Source organism: Leucopleurus acutus, assembly GCF_964270905.1.
Source record: "Leucopleurus acutus genome assembly, chromosome: 9".
NCBI classification, from domain to species: Eukaryota; Metazoa; Chordata; class Mammalia; order Artiodactyla; family Delphinidae; genus Leucopleurus; species Leucopleurus acutus.
In genome coordinates this window covers 18,782,813-18,806,768 of record NC_139144.1, presented here as the reverse complement: position 1 = coordinate 18,806,768, position 23,956 = coordinate 18,782,813, and the positions used below count along the sequence as shown (strand labels likewise).

General features: G+C 42.1%; 1 protein-coding gene across 1 annotated transcript in view; it reads right to left on the bottom strand.

Annotated features, from left to right (window-relative positions):
* LAMB1 (laminin subunit beta 1) overlaps window positions 1-23,956 on the bottom strand; it is a 73,736-nt gene that overhangs the window by 38,420 nt on the left and 11,360 nt on the right. The window contains exons 6-13 of the mRNA XM_082846877.1: window positions 20,005-20,193; window positions 19,851-19,914; window positions 15,569-15,771; window positions 10,858-10,978; window positions 9,175-9,363; window positions 8,739-8,918; window positions 8,489-8,601; window positions 7,257-7,336 (exon numbers count right to left, since the gene is read on the bottom strand). Coding sequence (XP_082703003.1) covers window positions 7,257-7,336; window positions 8,489-8,601; window positions 8,739-8,918; window positions 9,175-9,363; window positions 10,858-10,978; window positions 15,569-15,771; window positions 19,851-19,914; window positions 20,005-20,193 — 1,139 coding nt within the window. The remainder of the gene's footprint in view (window positions 1-7,256; window positions 7,337-8,488; window positions 8,602-8,738; window positions 8,919-9,174; window positions 9,364-10,857; window positions 10,979-15,568; window positions 15,772-19,850; window positions 19,915-20,004; window positions 20,194-23,956) is intronic.

Below are 23,956 nucleotides of genomic sequence, written 5' to 3'. Positions count from 1 at the left end.
CTGGTTGTACCCCTCCAGCCGTGAATGGGACGTTTCCATGGTTTGCCCAGCCATCACCTCTAATTCATCCTGTCCCAAACTGTTCGCCACCTCACACAGACTTATCTTCAGCTCTGCTATTTCCGTCAGCAGATTTAAAATTACTCTGATGTAGAACAGACTTGTGCTTGCCAAGGGGGAGAGGGGGAAGGGATGGATTGGGAGGTTGGCATTAGCAGATGCAAACTATTATACAGAGAATGGATAAACAACAGGTCCTGCTGTAGAGCACGGGGAACTCTATGCAATCTCCTGTGATAAACCATGACAGAAAAGAATATAAAAAAGAGTGTGTGTGTGTGTGTGTGTGTGTGTGTGTGTATATATAAAACACATAGTAAATCAACTATACTTCAATTTAAAAAAAATTCCTCTGATGTAGGTGAGACGTTATCTTCCCTTTATCCTCAATATAACACGTGTTATTTCAAGACGGTTCTCGACTCGGCTTTTTCCTCTCATTGTCACTGCGGCTACCCTAGTCCCACGTGTCATCGTTCTACACCTCCCGAGCTGATCTCTCCAGTTCCTCTCTCTCCCCGCTGCCCAGATCATCCAGCTACACGGCCAAACCAACCTTCCCAAAGCCCCGCCTTCCCCCAAACCCACAACTGTTTCTTCTTCTATCAAGTCACGAAGCCTCTGCCTGGTTTCCCGCAGCCTCTATAGCCCCTCCTCTGAAAACAACTGCTTCTCTTTCGGGCGTCCACCCTTGGCTTTAGCTGAGCCACACTCATACTCTTCCACAAATATTTACCGAGCAGATATTAGCCTTCGCAGCCGTGCTTCCTGGCGTCCAGACTCTCCCATTTCAGTCACGTCAGCTCTTTATTTCTTTTTCTGGCTGCACCTCGCGGCATGCGGGATCTTAGTTCCCCAACCAGGGATCAAACCTGTGACCCCGGCAGTGGAAGTGCAGAGTTTTAACCCCTGGACTGCCAGGGAAGTCCCTGTCAACTCTCTTCTGAACCAATCCTACCTTCCTTGTTAAGTCCAATATTTCCAGTGAAATGATATGGAGAAAGAAAAATGGGAGAAAAATATAGTTCCTGCCCTAAAGCACTTCCAGTCTAACCAAGGGGGATAAACAGTAAAGCAATTGACCAGTACAACCAATCAAAATGCAGGCAGTGCCCACACAGAGCTAAGAGCAAAGAACGGCAGGTGAGAGGAAGACACTGCTCACCTGAGGAGATGAGGGGACACCAGATAGAAATGGTACATCTGACAATGCTGTATGTTCCCCCCACCAATTTCCCTGTAACTAGATACAGATGCAATTCATTGGATCAGTTAGGTAGAATAAAGACATAAAACACAATATATCAGGGCCCGTGGCAGGCAGCATAATGACTCCCAAAGATGTCCACATCCTCAGCCCTGGAACCTGCGGATATGTTACCTCATGTGGCACAAAGGACTTTCCTAATGAGATCAAGGTTAAGGACCTTGAGATGGGGGATTATCCTGGGTTACCCAGGTGGGCCCAAGCGAATGACATGAATCTTCAGAAGCAGCAGAGGAAAGCAGAGGAGTGGGTCAGAGCTGTGGCACGAGGATGATCTGACCCACCATTGTTGGTTGTGAAGGTGAAAGAAAGAGGCAAGGAACGTGGGCAGTTTCTAGAAGCTGGGAACAGCCCTCAGCTGACAGCCAGCAGGAAGACAGGAACTGCATCCTACAACCAAACTGAAAAAGTCCCCAGAACCTTCAGGTGGAAACGTGGCCCTACCGACACCTTGATTTTAGTCCCCGAGATGGTGTCTGACATACAGGACTGTTAAGATAATAAATTTAAGTTGCCTTTAGGCCACTAAGTGGTGGTAACTTGTTATGGCAGCAACAGAAACCTAACACAGGCCCTATTTTTTTCCTCAAAGGGTAAAGGCCAAGATTATTTCTCAAAAGGGACCCCTCCTACACTGTTGGTGGGAATGTAAGTTGGTGCAGCCACTGTGGAGAAAAGTATGGAGGTTCCTTAAAAAACTAAAAATAGAGTTGCTATATGATCAAGCAATCCAATCCCACTCCTGGGCGTATATCCAGAGAAAACCATAATTCAAAAAGATACATGGGGACTTCCCTGGTGATGCAGTGGTAAAGAATCCGCCTGCCAATGCAGGAAACACGAGTTCGATCCCTGGTCCGGGAAGATTCCACATGCCGTGGAGCAGCTAAGCCTGTGCGCCACCACTACTGAGCCTGCGCTCTAGAGCCCGCGAGCCACAACTACTGAAGACCGCACGCCTAGAGCCCGTGCTCTGCAACAAGAGAAGCCACCGCAGTGAGAAGCCCGCGCACCACAACAAAGAGTAGCCCCTGCTCGTCACAACTAGAGAAAGCCCGCGTGCAGCAACACAGACCCAACGTAGCCAAAAAATAAAATTGATTCTTAAAAAGAAAAAAAAAAGAAAAGATACATGCACCCCCACGTTCATAGCAGCACTATTTACAATAGCCAAAACATGGAAACAACCTAAATGTCCATTGGCAGATGAATGAATAAAGAAGATGTGGTACATGTATACACAATGGAATACTACTCAGCCATAAAAAAAGAATGAAATAATGCCATATACAGCAACATGGATGGACCTAGAGATTATCATACTAAGTGAAGTAAGTCAGACAGAGGAAGACAAAAATCATACGATGTCACTTATATGTGGAATCTAAAATATTACACAAATAAACTTATCTACAAAACAGAAACAGACACACAGACAGAGAACAGACTTGTGGTTGCCGGGGGCGGGGAGGGGGAGTGATGGATTAGAAGTTTAGGTTGAGCAGATGCAAACTATTATGTATAGGATGGATAAACAACAATGTTTTACTGTATAGCACAGGGAATTATATTCAATCTACTGTGATAAACCATAATGGAAAAGAACATGAATGTATAGAAATGTGTAACTGAATCACTTTGCTGTACATCAGAAATACAACATTGTAGATCAACTATACGTCAATAAAATAAATTTTATAAAAAGATCGTTTCTCAAAAGCACAGTTTTCTCATAAATGTAGCAACTGGCAACTCTTGGAAGGAAAACCCTTTCATTTAAACAGTGATGAGCAGGGAGAATACTGTACAATCTCAACTTTACTACTAAGAAATAAAGCAAAAGAAAAACATTAAAGGATAAAAATCATCATTCATAAGGACCACTACTCTGTTCAACGCTGAAATCTCCTCCAAGATACTGATTACAAATAAGAGCTGGTTCCCCAGTGATGAGCAGTGAGCACCATCCCTTCTATCCAGAGCAGCTTTCCCACCACCCCTCTACCCAACCCCCACCGCCAATTCCCCTACAACTAGAATAGGTTCTTAAAGGGTAGGAGCTATGTTCGATAATCTCTTTATGTCCAGCTGCCACAGCAATTAACAAAGAGTTAGATACACCACAGTTATCCCATACATTGATGAAAATATCTATTAAGTTCTGCTCTGGTTTCGAAGTACAATAAATTTCAGCTCATTTACTGAGCACCTATCAATGGGCTGCGGACAAAAGAATATGCAAAAACAGCTAAGACAAAATCCCTGTCCAAAGAGACCTTTCAAAGACAAACAGCTATAACACAAAGCAGAATGAGTGCTAACAAAGATGCAGAAGTAATGTGTTTTCACATTGAGGGAGGATTGGGGCCTTCAGTCTAAGAAGGAGAAAGAAGAGATCTTCAGAAGAAAGTGGTGGGCTTCAAGCCAGATAGCAAAGTCCTAAATTTAACTGATGAAATAATTTTGAAGGATGCTATCAGACTGTTTCTATTTTTCAACGTTTTAAACAGTTGCAAGCAGCATTTACTTAGCAACCACTCTTATTTATTCATTAAAGCAGGTTAGGGGACTTCCCCACTGGTCCAGCGGAAACGCCTTGCAATGCAGGGGATGCGGGTTTGATCCCTGGTCGGAGAACTAAGATCTCACATGCCATGACCACAACTACTGAGCTCGCACACCTGAACTAGAGAGCTTGCGTGCCGCACACTACAGAGCCCAAGCATTCTGGAACCCTCGTGCCACAACCAGAGAAGAGAAAACCCGCACGTCACAACTAGAGAGAAGCCCGCGCGCCTCAACAAAAGATCCCGCCTGCCTCAACGAAGATCTCGCATGCCACAACTAAGACCCGATGCGCCAAAATAAATAAATTAAAAAAAAAAAAACAGGTTATCTACTAGGCAAAACGTTATTAACCTGGTTTGAGTCACATTATTTAAATCAATTAGGTCTTACTTTAAAATATTCCGAAGTTCAGACTAGCTGTCAATATAACAGGCATGGATTACACACTTTAATTGTTCTACCAAAAGCCACTCAGCTCATTAAACAAAACATTTAAAAACTTTTTCCACTTAATGACTTTACACTTAATCTAGCCCTAGCCAAAGTAAATAAGGAATGTTTTGGGATTGATTTAGAGATTGCCTCTCCCGAGGGGGCATGTTTAATTTTTGTATCATAAAAATCTTTTTTTTGTCAAATTCTTTTACTCGGTCAACATTTATTCAACATGTGTCTGAGGCAAAGCAAAGTACAATAATACTGTCAGGAGGAAGATATTTATGACTGTCTGCAACAAATCAATCATTCAGCAAGGACGATCCTGAGCATCTGCTATGCCCCAAGCATTCTAGAAGAACTGGTGCTTTAGAAGACACAGCCTCTGTCACCTCTTTGGGACTCTTAAAGTCCTGTGGGGAAAAACAACCTTGAAAAGGATGACTATAAAACACTGAAGAGTCACAAGACTAGAGGCATCTTGAAAGTTTCTTTTCTTCCCCCACCAATGATGCCAAAAGATAAGGCATCTATTTCATCCATCATGCTCAAAAGAACAAATTATCCACTTTAAAATCTTCACTGAAGGATATACGTATACATGTATAACTGATTCACTTTGCTGTACAGCAGAAACTAACAAAACATTGTAAAGCAGCTCTACTCCAATCAAAATTGAAAAAAAAAAAGCTTCACTAAAATGTTTTGTTTCACAAACTCTCTTGACTAGCACATTCTGGCTTTTGCACATTTTTTGCAGGAGAGATTAGGGGCAGGCCAGGGGCTGTGCGTGGGTGCATTTAGAGACAGGAAGCACGTGTGGACGAGCGAGAGAGAGTAAGGGAGTGTAAGCAACAAAAAACCGTTTAGTGTAAAGGAACACAGGACATTCCTGAGTTTAGGACATAATTTGGAGAGTTACGTATGCCACTTTCCTCTAATCGAGAAGCATTTTCGGAGTGCCCAGAGCTTTGAATTGAGGAATCAGTTACTAAAGGAATCATCAGCTTGTGTTCTGGGGGTCACCAAGGGAAGTCAGGGAAGTGATTTCATCAGCAGAGAGAGCAGCTGGTCTTGCTTTCCTCCTTTATGGAACTATCCTTGCGTCCTCCCCTCTGGAGGTTTTCTAAGAACAGGCATTCACCCTGGAGTTCCGGAGGCGACATGCTGTCCCAAGTTTACTGCACAATCTGGAACAGAACAAACCCAAATACGGAGGCCAAAAAGAACATGTTCTTGCTGCCTAAAATCTCATTCCTGCCCAAGCAGACTACTACAGTGTTGGGAAATCTTCCTGTAAGAGAGTCAGTTTTTGAACCCATGAGGCTTACTCAATGAATTCAGCACGTTCTCCCGGGGAAGATCCTGGGCCACAAGGAAACATCTGTCTACCCTCCCAACAGTCACTTATGCTATTTTTACCAGATGTTCTGAATCTCATCCAGTAACACACAGAGACGACTCAAAGGTAATTAATCCAACTCCCACAAACTGAACATCTTGCCGAAATGTGTACTTTGATCATTTTGAGGAGAGGGTCATGTCTCCACCAATTCAAGGAATACCAACATATTTAATTAAGTCACTAAAATTATTGTATGTAATTTTCATTAATGTACCCGCAAGCTGGAAAAAATGAAATAGTGAAGAATGAAGTGAAGAGCCTTCACACAAATGAAAATGGGACTGCATTTTCCATCTTTTAAACTGGTGAAAATAAAAGTTTTGATGATACCGGCTGCTGGCGGGGGGTTGGGGAAGAAGGTATTTGTAACTGGTTGGGAGGAAAACAGACTAGCACCATATGTCTGGAGAACAATCTGACATCCTCTAGTAAAAGAGAAAATGCACATGTACTTTGACGTGGCACTTCCATCGCCGGGAACCCAATCTATAGATATGTCTACAAACATTCATCGAGATTACCAATAAGGATATTCACTGCAACATTTTTGAAAAGAAAAAAACCCCAAAAAAGGAAATCAATAAATCATGGCACTATCACATGATGGAACACACAAAAAGAGGTAGATGAATAGATGCTGATATAAAAAAAAAACTCTAGATTAAAAAAACCAGTTGCAGAGTAATGTACATACATACATTACTTTGATTTATAAAAAATGTCTGTTAAGCTAAGTAGGAAATCATGGACTATATTCCTTTGTACTTGTCTTGTTTAAAAAGTAACACCTAAGATGATTTCAAAAGAAATGAGAGGAAGAAAAAAACTCATTTTTACAGGTATTTTGAGCACTATTATTAATTTCTAGAGACACAAGAAACTTAACGGTGGTGCTTCAAGGCAATGGAACGTGGTGGGGAAAAAGGCAGGATACCTGTCTGAACTGTTTGAATTTTTTTTTTAAACCACGGCCATACACTGTTTCCATAATTTAAAAAATACTGAAAAGTAAAATACAAAACAAATAACACTATTAAAAACCAAGAAACAATAACCAACAAGGACCAACTATATAACACATGGAACTATACTCAATATTTTATAATAAACTATAAGGGAAGAGAATCTGAAGAACATATATATACAACTGAATATACACATATAGAACTGAATATATATATATGACTGAAACATTGTGCTGAACACCTGAAAATAACACAATATTGTAACTCAACTATACTTCAATTAAAAAAAAAAGACAAAAACTAAAGAAACATGAAAAAACAAAATAAAAAACCCAAGAAACATAAAGACTAGAGAAGGCTTCAAAGCTAACTCTTGGAATGAACAAACCTTTGAAAACTTTGAGAGCGCAGGTAAAAGTGATTATCGGGCATTCAAAGCAAAGGTGAATGCACTCTGCCTATCTTCTTAGGAGACACCGAAAGTCACCCTCGTCCTAGAGGTCGCAAGGACCCTAGGGGTGACTGAGCGCAAGAGTGTCAGAGCAGCTCCACTCACCTATTGTTTAAGGCTCCCCCAAGGTCACAGTCACAAGGTCGACATCCATCCAAGTCATTGCTTAAGCCCCAGTGCTCTGGCTGCAGAACAAAAGATTAAACATCTAAAGGGGGGTTCCTGTAATTACACAATAGACTCAGCAAGAGACAAGTTATGGCGTGTTTTGGACGTTCCACCAAACGTTTATCTGCACCGTGGAAGGAGAAAGCCTACAATAGGTGTGAGTAGGAGTAGTCTAGCATAAAGAACCCAAGCTGTGGGTCACTGGGGTCAGAGAGGGTTGCACATACCCACATGGTAACCCCAGATCACAGCAGTTTCTTTGCCCTGCAAATAGCCTTCATCCAAGAATTAACATGAGCTAGCAGCAAACATGCCAATTTTCTTCACTGGAATTACTCTGGCAGTGAGACAGTAATATGAAAGCAATCACAAAAATGTTTTAAAAGATATAAAATATAATTTTTAAAAATTACACTCATAATTACTCTACCCATAATCACTACAGTCAACTTTTTGGTCTATTTCCTTCCAGATTTTGTTTTTCTCGATGAATTTTTCCCTAGTCAAGAAACTACTCACATCCTGTGTTCTTTTATATACTTTTTTTACACCAGCATAAGCATTTCCTCATGTTATCATCATTTTCAATGGCAACCAAACATCACACTGCATAGAAACACCCAAATTTATTTAACTATTTTCCCTACTGTTGCTTCCAAGTTATTTTTGTTATGATTAATAAAAGATGCAATGAGTCTTCTGGTGAATACATCTTTGTCCAACTTTCTGATTATTTCATTAGGATAGATTCCCAGAAGTGGGATTACTGGGTCAAAGGGGATGCACATTTCTACAGCCTATGGATACACATCTGCAAAACACTTTTCACAAAGTATGAACTAGTCTGTATTTCCATCAGTAGCACACGAGTACCTGGCCCTCACTATGTCCTCACTTAACAGTCAGCATTCCTTCTTTTTTTAGAAAACTTTTGTTAATTTTGTCTGTAAAGATGGTACTTCACTGTGGTTTTATTCTGCAACTCTAACAGCGATGGTGAATATCTTGCCAAAATTAGTAATTCCTCTTTTGTGAATGGTCTACTCGTGTCTTTTAATATTAATATTTACATAAAAGCGTGATGGTAGGACCTACAACTGTGAAAATCGTTCTCTATTGAAATGTCATATTCACAAACCACCCATCCCATGTAATTACGATTTACCTACCAGACACTGGTCACAATGCTGTCCTGTCACCAGACGCTTACAGTAGCAGTAACCAGTCTCAGAATCACAAGGATTCCTGCCAGGAATCGTTCCCAGAGGACTGCAAGTACAAGCTTCATTAAAGATAAAATGAAGTAAAGAAACACAAACCAAGTGAGTCTGTAGTAGTCGAATGGATTAAGAATTGCAAAGTAAAATGGGAATTACGTGCACATGAGAACTCCCAAACTTTTTGAACACATATACTTACATTTACAACCAAATGGATCTTCAGTGCTTAAACCATAGAAGCCTTCTTTGCAGATATCACAATGTTCTCCTTCCACGTGTAATTTACACCGACACTGACCAGCAATGAGACCGGCAGAAAAATCCGTGTAACTGTCACAGACTCCCTTGTTCTGAGAACCAGCTGGGTCACAGGTACATTCTAAGGAGAATCAGAAGCATGAGGTAACACAATGTGTGTGTTTATGTAGAAAGACACGTATTCCCTTCATCCCTCCAAATGTCACAAAAATAGACTCAAAAAGGCTGGACTACTAAGTAAATTCTACCCCCAGCATCCTATACAGCAGCTAAAATAAGGCTGGGTCTGAGTCCCAAGAGAAGGACTGTGACCACCAGACTATTCAAGCTGAAAGCTGACCTAAACAGGTCCCCCCTCGTGACCTCTCCCCACATACGTTCACAGAGATTAGGATCCCGGATGTCTCTCTCCGGGTGCTGGTAATAAAACGGTTTGCACTGCTCGCAGTTGCGCCCCATCGTGTTGTGCTGACACTCGTCACACACCCCTCCGCTGACGTTGCCAGTGGCCAAGTAGACCGCCATGTCGAAGTGGCAAGAACTGGAATGTTCGTTGCAGTTACATTCTGCAAGACAAGACCGACGGCAGGAAAAGCCTTTTCAATCTACTTACCGGGGGAGGATGGGGTTGGTGGGAAGGAAGCTCATTTTGGAAACTGGGGACGAAGTTCAGGTGAAATGGCAATTAACAAGAAGGTGCTGGCGGTGAAAAGGACACATCTGCTTACGACATCAGTTTAAATCCTAAGCCATGCTGGAAACCTTCCGAGTGTGACCTTTATGAAATAACCTCACCTGCCCTCTTTGGAAGAGAATGGGCTATAAAAAGTTGAAAAGTGCTGGGGGAATTCCCCTGGCAGGCTCACTCACAGGAAGGCCACACTGCATGGAGAAGCGCTTGGGCCATGCTCAGGGTGGGACGGGAATACGTCCCTCCAGAGGGTTTTCTAGGCGGTATGTTCCTGGGGAAGACTGTCTGGGCTGCCGGCTTTGAGGAACATGGTATGAAGGCCAGATTCCCTTGCTCGTCGTTCCCACCACCACACCGGGCCAGGTTCTGTTAATCAGACCCTTAACAGCCGTCCAGCCGGCCTTCTTGGGTCATTCTGTCCCTCCTCTAGCCCATTCGGCGGAGTTCTCTTGGTCCAACCCAGCTTTAACCATCGCTCTCTCACGCTCAACAACCCCCATCGACGACTCTTGTCTTCTCACAGTGAAGCTTCTGTCACTGGGGCCCTCACGGGGCTCTACACACTGGCCTCATCCGTCCTGTAGGGAGGGACTGTGTCGTCGTGCCCTGGATACGTTGGTTCAATTAAAGCCCAGAATCATGAATTAAACCCTGGTGTCGTGAGAATGCCCTTAGAGTCTTGTGTTTTGTGTTCTCCTTATCTGAACTCCCTTCCACCTCCCCCCTCCCCGCCCCCTGCACTTTCTTCTCTTTACCTAAACAATCCTAACTATTTGTTAAGGGCCAGCTGGTCGTCCTTACTAACAAAACCTTGACCACTCCAGCCCTCGCTGTTTTCTGAGCTCCTAGAACAGTCCTCAGTGGGGGCAGAGACAGCACGCCTGGCAGAGATGACAGTCTATCAGAATCACTGTGTGTGGGGGGGGGCAGGGTGGTGGTGTTTCAAACTACCCCTCTGCCCAGAGAATAGCACCGGGAGGGATGGGTGGATGGAAAGATGCCACAGGCTGCAGCTGGGCTGGCACAGAAACAAGGCTGACAAATACTCCATCTCTTTTAGACCTTACTGATCCACCACACGACTGTTTTCATTCACTGTTCGCTCATGGTCATCTTGCCTTAAAAACAGGTACAGTGTCAGGGATGGCATCTGTCTTCTACTAAATCTGCCAAACACATAGGTGCTGCTCAAATACTAATTGATTAATTTAACAGACTGGATAGTGGCTTCCTGGGATTACCAGGGTGAGGCTGGGAAAAGGGTAGTAACTTTTCTTCCTTTTGCAGACCAGTGTACTGTTACAGCATCTCCACTCCAAAAATGGACACCGGGCTCTGAACTGATTCAGAACGTAAGCCGGAGACTTACTTTTACAGGCATTGCTGTTTCGACCTTCGGCGGGTCTCCAAGGTAAATCATGGTAGAAATCCATGCACTGTTCACAGTTTAAGCCCTTGGTGTTATGCCTGCACATGCAGTGTCCGTGAACCTTGAAAGTTACAAAAACAGAAAAAAGCAAAGGAAGAGATATACTAACGGCCAGACCTTTCCCACAATCAATGGAAAATATCAACCCCTTCGGATACTAATCCTCATCTGTAGCGCACCACAATGAGGGTTTCTTTGTTTTTATTTTGCCCCTTCCCCCCGGTGAGTCCTGTCTTATTGATGGCCGTAATTCCCAACTCTAGGAACAGTTCCTGCTATATAATGGGTACTCGATAAATATTCTTATTGAAGTACTGATGAGAAAAAACACAGAAGAACAAAATTAGTCACTTAAAAATTTTTTTAAAAAACAAACTAGTTACTTAACAGTTAAAAGAAATCTATTATAATAGAAACCAACAAAAGTTATAATGGAGAACTAAATGTGTACACACCACCGGGAACCAACTCAATTTACTGCAAGCTTTACCCCATGCCATACAAAAGACAGGTTTTCTCTGCTTGCTTTGTCTGGTTTTTGACTTCCGGCTCAGCACTTAAAAATGTTTTTTCAACCCAAAATGAAATTTTAATTAATCAGTTACCACATTTACATTTTTAAGGAAAGAAATATAAAATGCCAGAAAAAGATACAGATTATTTCGCTTCAGGAAGGGACCACGATGTGCTCTTTTACACCACACCACCAGTCACACTTGAGCCCCTGAGGCACATAAATGATAAATCAATTCTTTCCGTCGAGCAAATATGCACGTTCACGGATCCCTCACCGTAACACTAGTTTCTACAGGATGGAATTCAGAAACAGGACAGACAGGTCCACCCTGAACCCACCTTGACAAGAGTGCAGTTAGCAGAAGACTAAATTCCTCCCATTATAAGGTGGTTTTCATAGACTTAAACCAGTCCCAAAGCCCATACCACAGGACCCTATGGCATCTGAATCAACAGTACAACATACTGTGAGACGCATGGTAGTGACATGACTACATGAGGTTAGCTACACGCAGGATCTGTTACTCTGAGAAGTAAATATCATCTACCTGGCACTCTCTGAAAGACGGAGCAAAAAGATTAGAAGGACATATTCTCCCTTCAGGCTCTGTTAAAAATTCAACTTTATCTGTGCAATAAAGGTTCTAAATAGAGTAAAGGGAAGGCAGAAGTTTTAGACTGTTGAATACAAGTCAGTCCTGCCCCTTCACCTTCTTAGATGAGGACTAACAATTTTTGAAAAGGCCAACATCAACTAAGCAAGGCACACCTTTCATCAAGAAGCAAGGCCCACAGCCCAGTGGAGGCCCCAGTGCAGAGTCAAGTGGGATTTATCCCAGGGATGCAAGGATTCATCAATATATGCAAATCAATCAATGTGATACACCATATTAACAAATGGAAGAATAAAAACCATACGATCATCTCAACAGATACAGAAAAAGCTTTTGACAAGATTCAACACCCATTTATGATAAAAACTCTCCAGAAAGTGGGCACAGAGGGAACCTACCTCAACATAATAAAGGCCATATACGACAAACCCATAGCAAACATCATTCTCAATGGTGAAAAACTGAAAGCGTTTCTTCTAAGATCAGGAACAAGACAAGGATGTCCACTCTCACCACTATTATTCAACATAGTTTTGAAAGTCCTAGCCACGGCAATCACAGAAGAAAAATAAAAAGAATACAAATTGGAAAAGAAGAAGTAAAATTGTCACTGTTTGCACATGACATGATACTATACATAGAGAATCCTAAAGATGCCACCAGAAAACTACTAGAGCTAATCAATGAATGTGGTAAAGTTGCAGGTTAAAAAATTAATGCACAGAAATCTCTTGCGTTCCTATATACTAATGATGAAAAATCTGAAACAGAAATTAAGGAAACACTGCCATTTACCACTGCAACGAAAAGAATAAAATACCTAGGAATAAACCTACCTAGGGAGACAAAAGACCTATATGCAGAAAACTATAAGACACTGATGAAAGAAATTAAAGACAATACCAACAGATAGAGAGATACACCATGTTCTTGGATTGGAAGAATCAATATTGTGAAAATGACTCTACTACCCAAAGCAATCTACAGATTCAATGCAATCCCTATCAAATTAACAATGGCATTTTTTTTTTTTTTTTTTTTTTTTTCTGGCGGTACGCGGGCCTCTCACTGTTGTGGCCTCTCCCATTGCGGAGCACAGGCTCCGGACGCACGGGCTCAGTGGCCATGGCCCACGGGCCTGGCCGCTCCGCGGCATGTGGGATCCTCCTGGACCGGGGCACGAACCCGCGTCCCCTGCATCGGCAGGCGGACTCTCAACCACTGTGCCACCAGGGAAGCCCAACAATGGCATTTTTTAAGGAACTAGAACAAAAAATCTTAAAATTTGTATGGAGACACAAGACAATGACTAGCCAAAGTAGTCTTGAGGGAAAAAAAGGGAACTGTAGGAATCAGGCTCTCTGACTTCAGACTATACTACAAAGCTACAGTAATCAAGACAATATGGTATTGGCACAAAAACAGAAATACAGATCAATGGAACAGGATAGAGAGCCCAGAAATAAACCCACGTACCTATGGTCAATTAATCTATGACAAAGGAGGCAAGGATATACAATGGAGAAAAGACAGCCTCTTCAATAGTGGTGCTGGGAAAACTGGGCAGCTACATATAAAAGAATGAAATTAGAATACTCCCTAACATCATACACAAAAATAAATCTCAAAATGGATTACAGACCTAAATGTAACACTGGACACTCTAAAACTCTTAGAGGAAAACAGGAATAACACTCTTTGACATAAATCACACCAAGATCTTTTTTGATCCACCTCTTAGAGTAATGGAAATAAAAACAAATAAACAAATGGGACCTAATGAAACTTAAAAGCTTTTGCAAAGCAAAGGAAACTACAAACAAGACAAAAAGACAACCCTCAGAATGGGAGAAAACATTTGCAAGTGAATCAACGGACAAAGGATTAATCTCCAAAATATATAAACAGCTCATGCAGCTCAATATTAAAAAACAAGCCAATCAAACAATGGGCAGAAGACCTAAATAGACAGTTCTCCAAAGCATACAGATGGCCAAGAAGCACATGAAAAGTTGCTCAACATCACTAATTATTAGAGAAATGCAAATCAAAACTACAATGAGGTATCACCTCACACCAGTTAGAATGGGCATCATCAGAAAATCTACAAACAACAAATGATGGAGAGGGTGTGGAGGAAAGGGAACCCTCTTGCACTGTTTGTGGGAATGTAAATGGATACAGCCACTAGGGAGAACAGTATGGAGGTTCCTTAAAAAACTAAAAATAGAATTACCATATGACCCAGCAATCCCATGACTGGGCATATACCCAGAGAAAACCATAATTCAATAAGACACATGCACCCCAATGTTCACTGCAGCACTATTTACAATAGCCAGGTCATGGAAGCAACCTAAATGCCCATCGACAGACGAATGGATAAAGAAGATGTGGTACATACATACAATGGAATATTACTCAGCCATAAAAAGGAACGAAACTGAGTCATTTGTAGAGACATGGATGGATCTAGAGACTGTCATACAGAGCGAAGTAAATCAGAAAGAGAAAAACAAATATCGTATATTAACGCATATATGTGGAACCTAGAAAAATGGTACAGATGAACCGGTTTGCAGGGCAGAAAGAGACACAGATGCAGAGAACAAATGTATGGACACCAAGGGGGGAAAGTGGCAGGGGGGTGAGCTGGTGGTGTGATGAATTGGGAGATTGGGATTGACATGTATACACTAATATGTATAAAATGGATAACTAGTAAGAACCTGCTGTATAAAAAAATAAACACAATAAAATTCAAAAAAAAATAAATAAATATGTTTATTTAATTAAAAAAAAAAGGAAGCGAGGCCCACAGTCCAGTGGAGGCCCTGGTGCAGTCAGGAGAGCAAGATTTCAACTCGCATCTGCCATGTACTTACATAGGGCCCCCTTTGGCAAATCACTTAAACGCTGGTCTCTTCTAACAAGAATCAACAATTCACTTAGAAACTGGTAAAATATCCTAACGTTACCCATTTGGCAAGTTACCCAAGTCCCCTATTTTTAAAATTACATAATTTGAAAACACAGCATAAAAGTAGGAAAAGAATGAAACTAGAAGATCAAGAAACAAAGTCCAGTTGACTCCTAAAGGGTGTCCATGGTTCTAGGTTCAAATTTCCAGGTTCTCTGGGCTGAGGTCAATTTATGCCTTCTGGCATGCAGGCTGGAATGCTTGTGGTTTTTAATATTCCCTCAAGTAAAGGAAGATGTGACTGTCACGTAGAAAACTTTTTAATCCTTACTGACTAAAATATCTACTGTGGCAGCAGCCCACAGGGACAATTTCCAAAAATTCGGTGTCTATGAAATGAGTATTCTTTACATTCTCGTAGTCCAAGAAAATCAGCAAACAGAAAAGGAAAAAAAAAAAAAAAATCAACCACTGGAATGGTACAAAGGACTAAATAGCGGTGTGGAAAAATAAGACCCCAAATAAAAAGGTAATACTAGCTTTCATCTGCTTTTTAGAATCACCCGTATGAAGGAGGAAGCTGCCTGGAACGTGTACTTACCATTCCGTCTCCTTCTGTGTGGAATCCATCCACCGGGGCACACTCGCTGGCGTGGCCATAGCAGAAGCAGTTTCCTCGAATCACCATATCGTAAACCGCGTAATAGTACTTTTCTCTGATTTCCATTCTGGAATCCAAAAGGTTATCTCCCAAAGTATGTAGTTTCACAAACTTGATTCTCAAGTTGGTGATTTTTAAGAGATCTACGAAGGTCACCAAGAATATGAAAAGTGTGATCAAAGAAGCAAGGTTTCCTTTGCAATTAGACAACTTGTTTTTTTCTCTTTATAGAAAGGCATGACAAATAAAAATGGCTTAAGCTTACCCCCGCTGCATGATCTAGATGCACGTAATAATAAAGGTTAACATAATGTGACAGTCTCTCGAAGAAAGGTTATTCCCTTCTCATCAGTTTAACAAGAACATCTGTTTTGTGATGGATTTGTTGGCAGACTGATGTCTCAGGAAGAAGTGTGCAGGCGGAGAAATTTAAAAATGCGGTTGCATGATTGCCGGAAGCCACTGAACACACAGTAATCTAAACTATTGCAATACCATCTGGTTCCCACAGCAATTAGTCTCAAAATCAGAAAATTCCATTCAGGTGGGAAAGAGCTTATCAAAGCACTCCAATTCTCATTATCATTATAAGACAATTAGAGACATGTGTTTATCTTTGGAGAGGAAAATGCTATCTGAAATTTCCCACCATTTAGGTGAAATCCAAGTTACTAAAATCGATTTAACATGACAGAATAACCACAATCCAGGGCCTGACTTTTCAACCAAGTTTGGAAGCACAGTTACAATCTACAACATTCTGGGTCTTAGTTTTACAGTTTACCAATATAATTACCAATATAATACAGTGGCGGGAAGATAAAGGAGCTTAGTATTGGGATGCTGAGGCAAATTATTCTTTCTTAATAGAAGTTACTTCTAGACCAATGTCTCTTATTTGATCTTTTCTTCCTTTTTCTGGGTTTATAGGCCTATGCTTATTACGGAAGCGGGGCTGTCAATTACATTCTCTAATAACTTGATAAACCAAGAGTCATTCAATCTTCTCTATCAGTGTTTTCATTAATCACTAAGTGGGCTCTTGCTGAAGTGGACCCCAAAAGATTCATTAGTCCACCTGTCCTCCCCTTTTAGCTCTGTAGCCTAAAATTGCTCCTAAGCTTTACTTTCATTTCTGCTGATAGAGTCTTAAAATTTACAACACGGGACAACGGGGCATTGGCCCAATGCATCAGATACTTTCAAAGCCCAGATACAATTTTAAATACTTATAATATATGCATAGCTTACAATGAAGACTACAGAAATAGCTGTGGGTTGAAAGAGAAAGCTCGTGAGTCCATGCATTCAACTTAGGCTCTTTGTAAAATCAAAAACCAAACAGAGAAACTGTGGTACTACTTCACCGAACGGAACTTCTGAATGCCAACATTTCCTCCTGCACAATACGAGCACAAGCGCCTATTGACAAGAGGCCAAACAACAAACGTGAAGAGCAGCTGGAGTATTTAGAAGCCCTTGAGTGATCTCTGTGGAAGCCCTCAGCAGAGCAAATAAGCTCCCTCGCTCTCTCCTGCCATATTTAACAACAGCTAAGCTCCGTATTTACTGCTGTTATAAGAGGCACAATCACTTCTGAAGTGAGTTTCGGAGGCCTCAACAATAGGGACAACTAAAGAGATATTGTTCCCTTGATTACAAAGTAAATCCAAAGCATGATCTGTTACAGTGGATGCTTCTTTAATATAGGAATAGGTTTTCTGATGCCATTTAACAGCCGAAGACAATAGAATTATAATGGCAGCACATTCTCCAAGTCCCACAAATTTCACCCTAAAGGAACAGACCGTGAGTCCTTTTACGGACCCAGGAGGTGCTGGTCATGGAGCCTGTGTGGACATTTCTCGCAACTGGATTTTGAGAGTGGGGAGGGCAGGCCTCCCAGAGCTCACTCAGAAATGGCACAGGGCTGCATGTACCCTTAAATATTTGTTTGATATCACACTAAGTGAAGGAAGTCAGACAGAGAAAGGCAAATGTCACATAATATCGCTTATATGTGGGATCTAATTTTAAAAAATGATACAGATGAACTTATTTACGAAACAGAAAGACTTACAGATAACCAAAACAAACTTATGCTCACCAAAGGGGAAACATGGCGGCGGGTGGGGGAGGGATAAATCAGGAGCTTGGGATGAACACATACACATTACTATAGGCAAGACAGATAACCAGCAAGGACCCACTGGATAGCACGGGGAACTCTACTCAATATTCTGGGATAACCCATATGAGAAAACAGTCTGAAAAATAACAAATATATGTACATGTGTAACTGAATCACTTTGCTGTACACCTAAAAGTAACACAACATTATAAATCAACTATACTCCAATAAAATTAAAAAAATAAAAACTTTAAAATAAATATTTGTTTGACAATAGAATGTACATTCTATGTACATTCTATGACTTTAATAAATTACAGACCAGACACGGTCTGGGCCATATGTAAAATTAAGTGGGGAAACAGCACTTTTCTGGCAATATTCCCTGGACTCCTTCCATTCTACTCTCCCCTGCTGTGAGCCAGGAAGCGCCACGGGGCTTTGGTACAAAGGAGGGCCATGCTCCACTGAGAAAAACCAGCAAGACCTCACCCCACCTCTGCTCAACTGACTGCACCTCAGTAGCTGGAGAGGGGGCCTTATCCTCACTCTGAGGTGCAGGACCGGGTCTACAGAAGGCCTGAGTGACAGCTGATGGCAGTGACGACACCAACAGTGGCAGCAGCTTCACGGGCCCAACGTTTTCTATGCGTTGGGCACCTTGGTGAGTCATCTATATACATTACTCATTTTCCGTCCACAACAACCAGAGGTCAATATGACTCTCCATTTACAGATGAAAAAGTAGAAGCTAAAAAAAAGTTGTAAGTAAATGACTTGCCCAAGGTCACAGAGCTCTAATATGCTGGAGCTGGGACTTAAACCCAGCTGTGCCAGACTCCAAAGCCCATTCTGCCTACCAAGATCAAAATGTATTTCTGTAAAGACATGAGCCTGGTTGCTGGAAAGCACTCTGCTCTAAGAATCATAACACATGCGTTCAGGATCTCTCATTAAATAGCCACGTCACTTTATACGTGTAAGTCCAACTCTGAGCCTCAGTTGACTCATCTGTGAAATGCAACTGCAACCCTCATCTTAATGAGCACATTGAATATGGCTGAGACCTCAAAATTTCCCCCAGGATTCTTTCTTCTCTTCTTCTTTTGACAGTAAGAGCTCTAGCCAAGAGTTAGAGAGCGCACACAGCCACTAGCTAGAGCATCTCACATCTCCTGCGGTGTAGCCAGGGGACTAATTTTGGCCAATGGGGTGTGAATGGATGTGATGTTCGGCTTCAGGTCGCTTACCCTTTAATTGTCCCCTCCCACAGGTTGGGACAAGGACAGGGTGGGGTTGATCCAGGTCTAACCATGTGGATACAGACTACAAGACAGAGGGAACCTGGAAACCTGGGTGACCTAATGGCTACAGTTGCCAGATTTGGCAATAATAATACAAGGTGCTCAGTAAATTTGAATTTCAGATAAACAATTAATCACTGCAGTAGCAATACGTCCCAAATATCACATGGTTATACTAACCACAAATATTGCATGGAATAGGCTCGTACCAGTCACAAATATCACATGGGATATAGTTATCCTAAAAAAATGATTTGTTATTTATCTGAAAGTTCATACTGAACCGGGTATCATCCTGTATTTTAACTGGTAAGCCTGCTTGCGGCAAGCGAATGGTACTTTATCTGTAAATCTCCCTCGGTGATTTCGTAAGAGACAAGTCAACTTTTTTGAGACACTGCATTTTTGGGGACACCTTGTTACAATGGCCTAATCTGTACCTGTATATAATTATATATATGTATGCATAATATATGATATATATCATATATGCGATATATATATAGACACACACGTCATATATATATGATACTGAGCAATAAATAAGGTATTATGACCAGCATAATGGTTTGGGGTCTTATGACACAAACCTGTTACTCTTATCAAAACGTGTTCCCCTTCAGTGAGGACTGATAACTGCCAATTTCAAGAGCATTGCAAAGAAAGAAGGAAATGGAGAGGGTAGAATTAGCACTTCATATTTAGATTCTGGGTAGCAGTGCTCTGGGTAAGCATTCTCCCATGATTGCTGTTCTTCATTAAAGCTTTTATTTGAAAACAAGCTTACTCTGTATCCTTGGACTGTAAGGATCTTCTATTCTGAAAGCAGGATCTAAAGCACGAAAAATCACCTAAAAATAGATATAAGAGTAATTGGTATTTTTGCAATGATCAAAAACTAGATTTGTAAGTAGAATGGAAAACAAAAAGAACAAACAAACCTCTCCTTCCGTTGAGGGTTCAATGTCAGAATATCGGGAATCACAAATTATATCATCGACTTTTTTCATGGGGCCAGTGGAAATGCCGGGAAACGAGCTCTCACAATCATAGGCAAAGTATCTGTATACGCCCCAGGTTTTCCCAAAGTCGGACGATCGTTCTATCAGCATAGCGGCTGGACGGAATGTCTAAAGGCAGGGTGGAAGAGGCTCATTGGACGCTTTTATTGGTAATCTGTATTTTAAAATCTCAGAGGAAAATGTCATTCAATTGTGTGCCACAAACCCTGACTGCATGTGGTTGGTATTTCAGACTGTGGCTGGATTTCAAATATTTCCAGCTGTTCCATGGAGCCTCTTTTCACAGCAAAGTGTCTCGCCTCTAAATTTTGCGCTTCCTCCCACCCTACCGGAGACTAGCAAGCTGCTCCTCTTCATTTACTTATAAGCTGCTCCTCTTTATTTATTTATTTATTTATAAGCTGTTCCTCTTTAGAAGCTGATTATAAATAGGCCTTAATAGCGTACAAGTTTTGGTGCATTTAGCCACCATGCCCATGACATGACTGCTATAGCTTGAGTGTTCCTTCTTTCATTCATTCGTTTAATCATTCAGTAGATGTGTAATGACAGCTACTCGGTACCAGACAGGGGTCTAAATGCTGTAACTAATGCTGTCCAATGAGGTACAGGAATGGGCAGAAATTATTTACAAAACAATTCGCCAAACACTATAATAGAGTCACGTGTGGTGTGCTTTGGGAAAACAAGAGGAAGGAATTACTAACTCAAGAAGCTAGAGAATCCTGCAATTCCAGCTACACACCCCAAAGAACTGAAAACAGGGACTCAGACGGAGACTCGTACATGAACAGTCAGAGCAGCATCACTCACTATCGCCAACAAGCGGAAACCACTCAAGTGTCCATCAGTGGATAAACAGATACACAAAAGGTGAAATATACATGCAATGGACTATTATTCAGCAATAAAAAAGAAGGAAATTCTGATACTTCCTACAACATGGATGAACCTCGGAAACATTACTGTAAGTGAAATAAGCCAGACACAGAAGAATAACGTGTGATTCCACTTATATGAAACATATGGAATACGCAAGTACATAGAGACAGAAAGTAGGTTAGAGGTTAAGAGAGGCAGAGAAGGGGCTTCCCTGGTGGCACAGTGGTTGAGAGTCCGCCTGCCGATGCAGGGGACACAGGTTCGTGCCCTGGTCCAGGAAGATCCCACATGCCGCGGAGCGGCTGAGCCCGTGAGCCATGGCCGCTGAGCCTGCGCGTCCGGAGCCTGTGCTCCGCAACAGGAGAGGCCACAACAGTGAGAGGCCTGTGTACCGCAAAAAAAGAAAAAAAAAAAAAAAAAAAAGAGGGGCTGGGAAGAGGGAGTGATGAGGAGCTATTGCTTAATGGGAACAGGGTGTCTACCTGGGGTGATGAAAAAGTGCTGCAGACAGTGGTGTTGGTCGCACAACATTGTGAATATGCCTACGGCCATCAGAATTGCACATTTAAAAATGGTTAAAAAAGCAAATTCTGTGCTACATATATTTTAGCATGCGCGCGCACGCACACACACACACACACACACACACACAACTAGGGAATGCTTCAGAGAGAAGATGGCATCAAACTTATCTTAAAACGGTAACTGGGTGTTTTCCAGACAGTGGGTAGAGATGGTTACAGGTGGCAGGAGGGGTTGGTTGGGAAGGAATTTGTTGCCATGCTAAGGGGTTTACTTTATCTTTATGCAATGAAGGGGAATACTGAAACATTTAAGTGAACAGAATGAAATGCTTAGATTGCACTTCAGAAAAACAACTCCGGCAGTTACTGGACATGGACAAAACAAGAGACAAGGGAACCAAGTGAACAGAAAAAAGATGAAGGTCTTAACTCAAGCATTACAGTGTGGACTGCGATAAAGGGATGGGATTGACTGCTCTGAAAATTTACTGGAAGTAAAATATGCTGAATTGCACTTGGTGATCAGTTTGATTCCAGCGGAAAGGGAGGGAGAAGAAAGAAACAGGAACCCCTGAGCTTAGGTAGGTGGGCGTGTGTGCTACTACTAACAAAGATACAGAAGAGAAGCAAAGGCATGTAGTTTGGGTCTAGTTACGTGCAAGGTCTCAAAATCGAGACGCCCACTGGACAACTGGTAACAATGGTCTTGGACTCAGCTATGAGAATGGAACTTGAAACATGGATTTGGGAGGCACTGTATACATAATTTAAAACCTCCAAATATTTAATTTCCCCTCAAAAAGAAAAGGACAAGATAAAAGAGAGCCAAGTCAGTGCTCCAACATCAACAAAGTGCTAATAGAAGACAAGAGAGGGGTGCTGGGAACTTTAATCACATTATTTCATTTAACCTTCCATTACGGGCTGAACTGTGTCCTTCCCAAATTCTGATGTTCAAGACCTAATCCCTAGTACCTCAGACTATAACTGTATTTGGAGATAGGGTCTTTAAAAGGGTAATTAAAGTAAAGTGAGGCCACTGGAGTGGACCCTAATCACATATGACTGGTGTCCTTCTGAGAAGAAGACATCAGGACACAGACAGGTCCAGACAGAAGACCAGGTGAAGACACAAGGAGAAGACAGTCATCTAAAAGTCAAGGAGAGAAAGAGGCCACAGAAGAAACCAACTCTGCCGACACCTTGATCTCAAACTTTGTCCCTTGAGAACCCTAGAAAATACATTTCTGTTGTTCAAGCCACCCAGTCTGTGCTACTGTGTTATGGCAGCCCTGGCAAACTAATATACCTTAACAACACATCTGTCCGACAGATGAGGAAATCGAGGCTCAGGGACATCAGTTAACTCGCCAGGCATTGGCAGAGAGATTTCAGTCCAGATTGGATGAAGACCTTTCAAATCCAGGCTGAATGAAGACCGTTTCTGCCTCACTGGCTAATGGTGTAATAGAAGCCTGAAAAATGGATGTCAGAGAGGAAGGAGGAAAAAGACAAGAATTCTGGAAACTGAGGCAGGATGGAGCTTTAGGAGGGTGTGGTGAACAGGGGCAATGGGGAAAAAGAGATGAAGCAGAATGAGCCCTAAAAATAGGCAAAAGCTTCAACAGTGATGAGCAGGTAAGTGCCTTTCGGGGAGTGGCGGTCACATGACGATGGGGGAAGATCAAGAAAGTTAAGGCAACTCAGCAAACGGAAGCTCAAGAGACACTCACTTCTGAATTCACACCAGTGCTTGACTCACAGATACAGAGAACAAACTAGTGGTTACCAGTGGGGGGCGGGGGAGGGGCGACGGAGGGGTGGGGAAGTGGGAGGCACAAGCTACTTGGTAGAAGACAGGCTCCAGGATGTTTTGTGTTGTACAACACAGGGAGTACGGCCAGTATTTTCTAATAACTGTAAATGGAAAGTAACCTTTACAAATACATAAAAGTAGGGCTTCCCTGGTGGCGCAGTGGTTGGGAGTCCGCCTGCCGATGCAGGGGACGCGGGTTCGTGCCTCGGTCCGGGAAGATCCCACATGCCGCGGAGCGGCTGGGCCCGTGAGCCGTGGCCGCTGAGCCTGCGCGTCCGGAGCCTGTGCCCCGCAACGGGAGAGGCCACAGCAGTGAGAGGCCCGCGTACCTCAAAAATAAATAAATAAAAATTAAAAAATTTTTTAAAGAGAGTAAATGTTGGGGGCCAAGACGACCAATACAAGAACTTGAACAGGACCATAAAAACAAATAAAACAAATGCTTGACAGAAATCTGGGTGACAACTAAGGGTGAAAACTAGTACCTGCCCAGCTCTCCTTGCACCATCCTTCATAATCCTGATGGCATTTCTCACGGATAAAAGGAGACAAGGGTAAGGAAATGGAAAGCCACATTTCGACAGATTCCTTGACTTATACATTTACTAGTTGCTCAGGTTTTTTTTTTTTTAACCTATTCAGAAATATG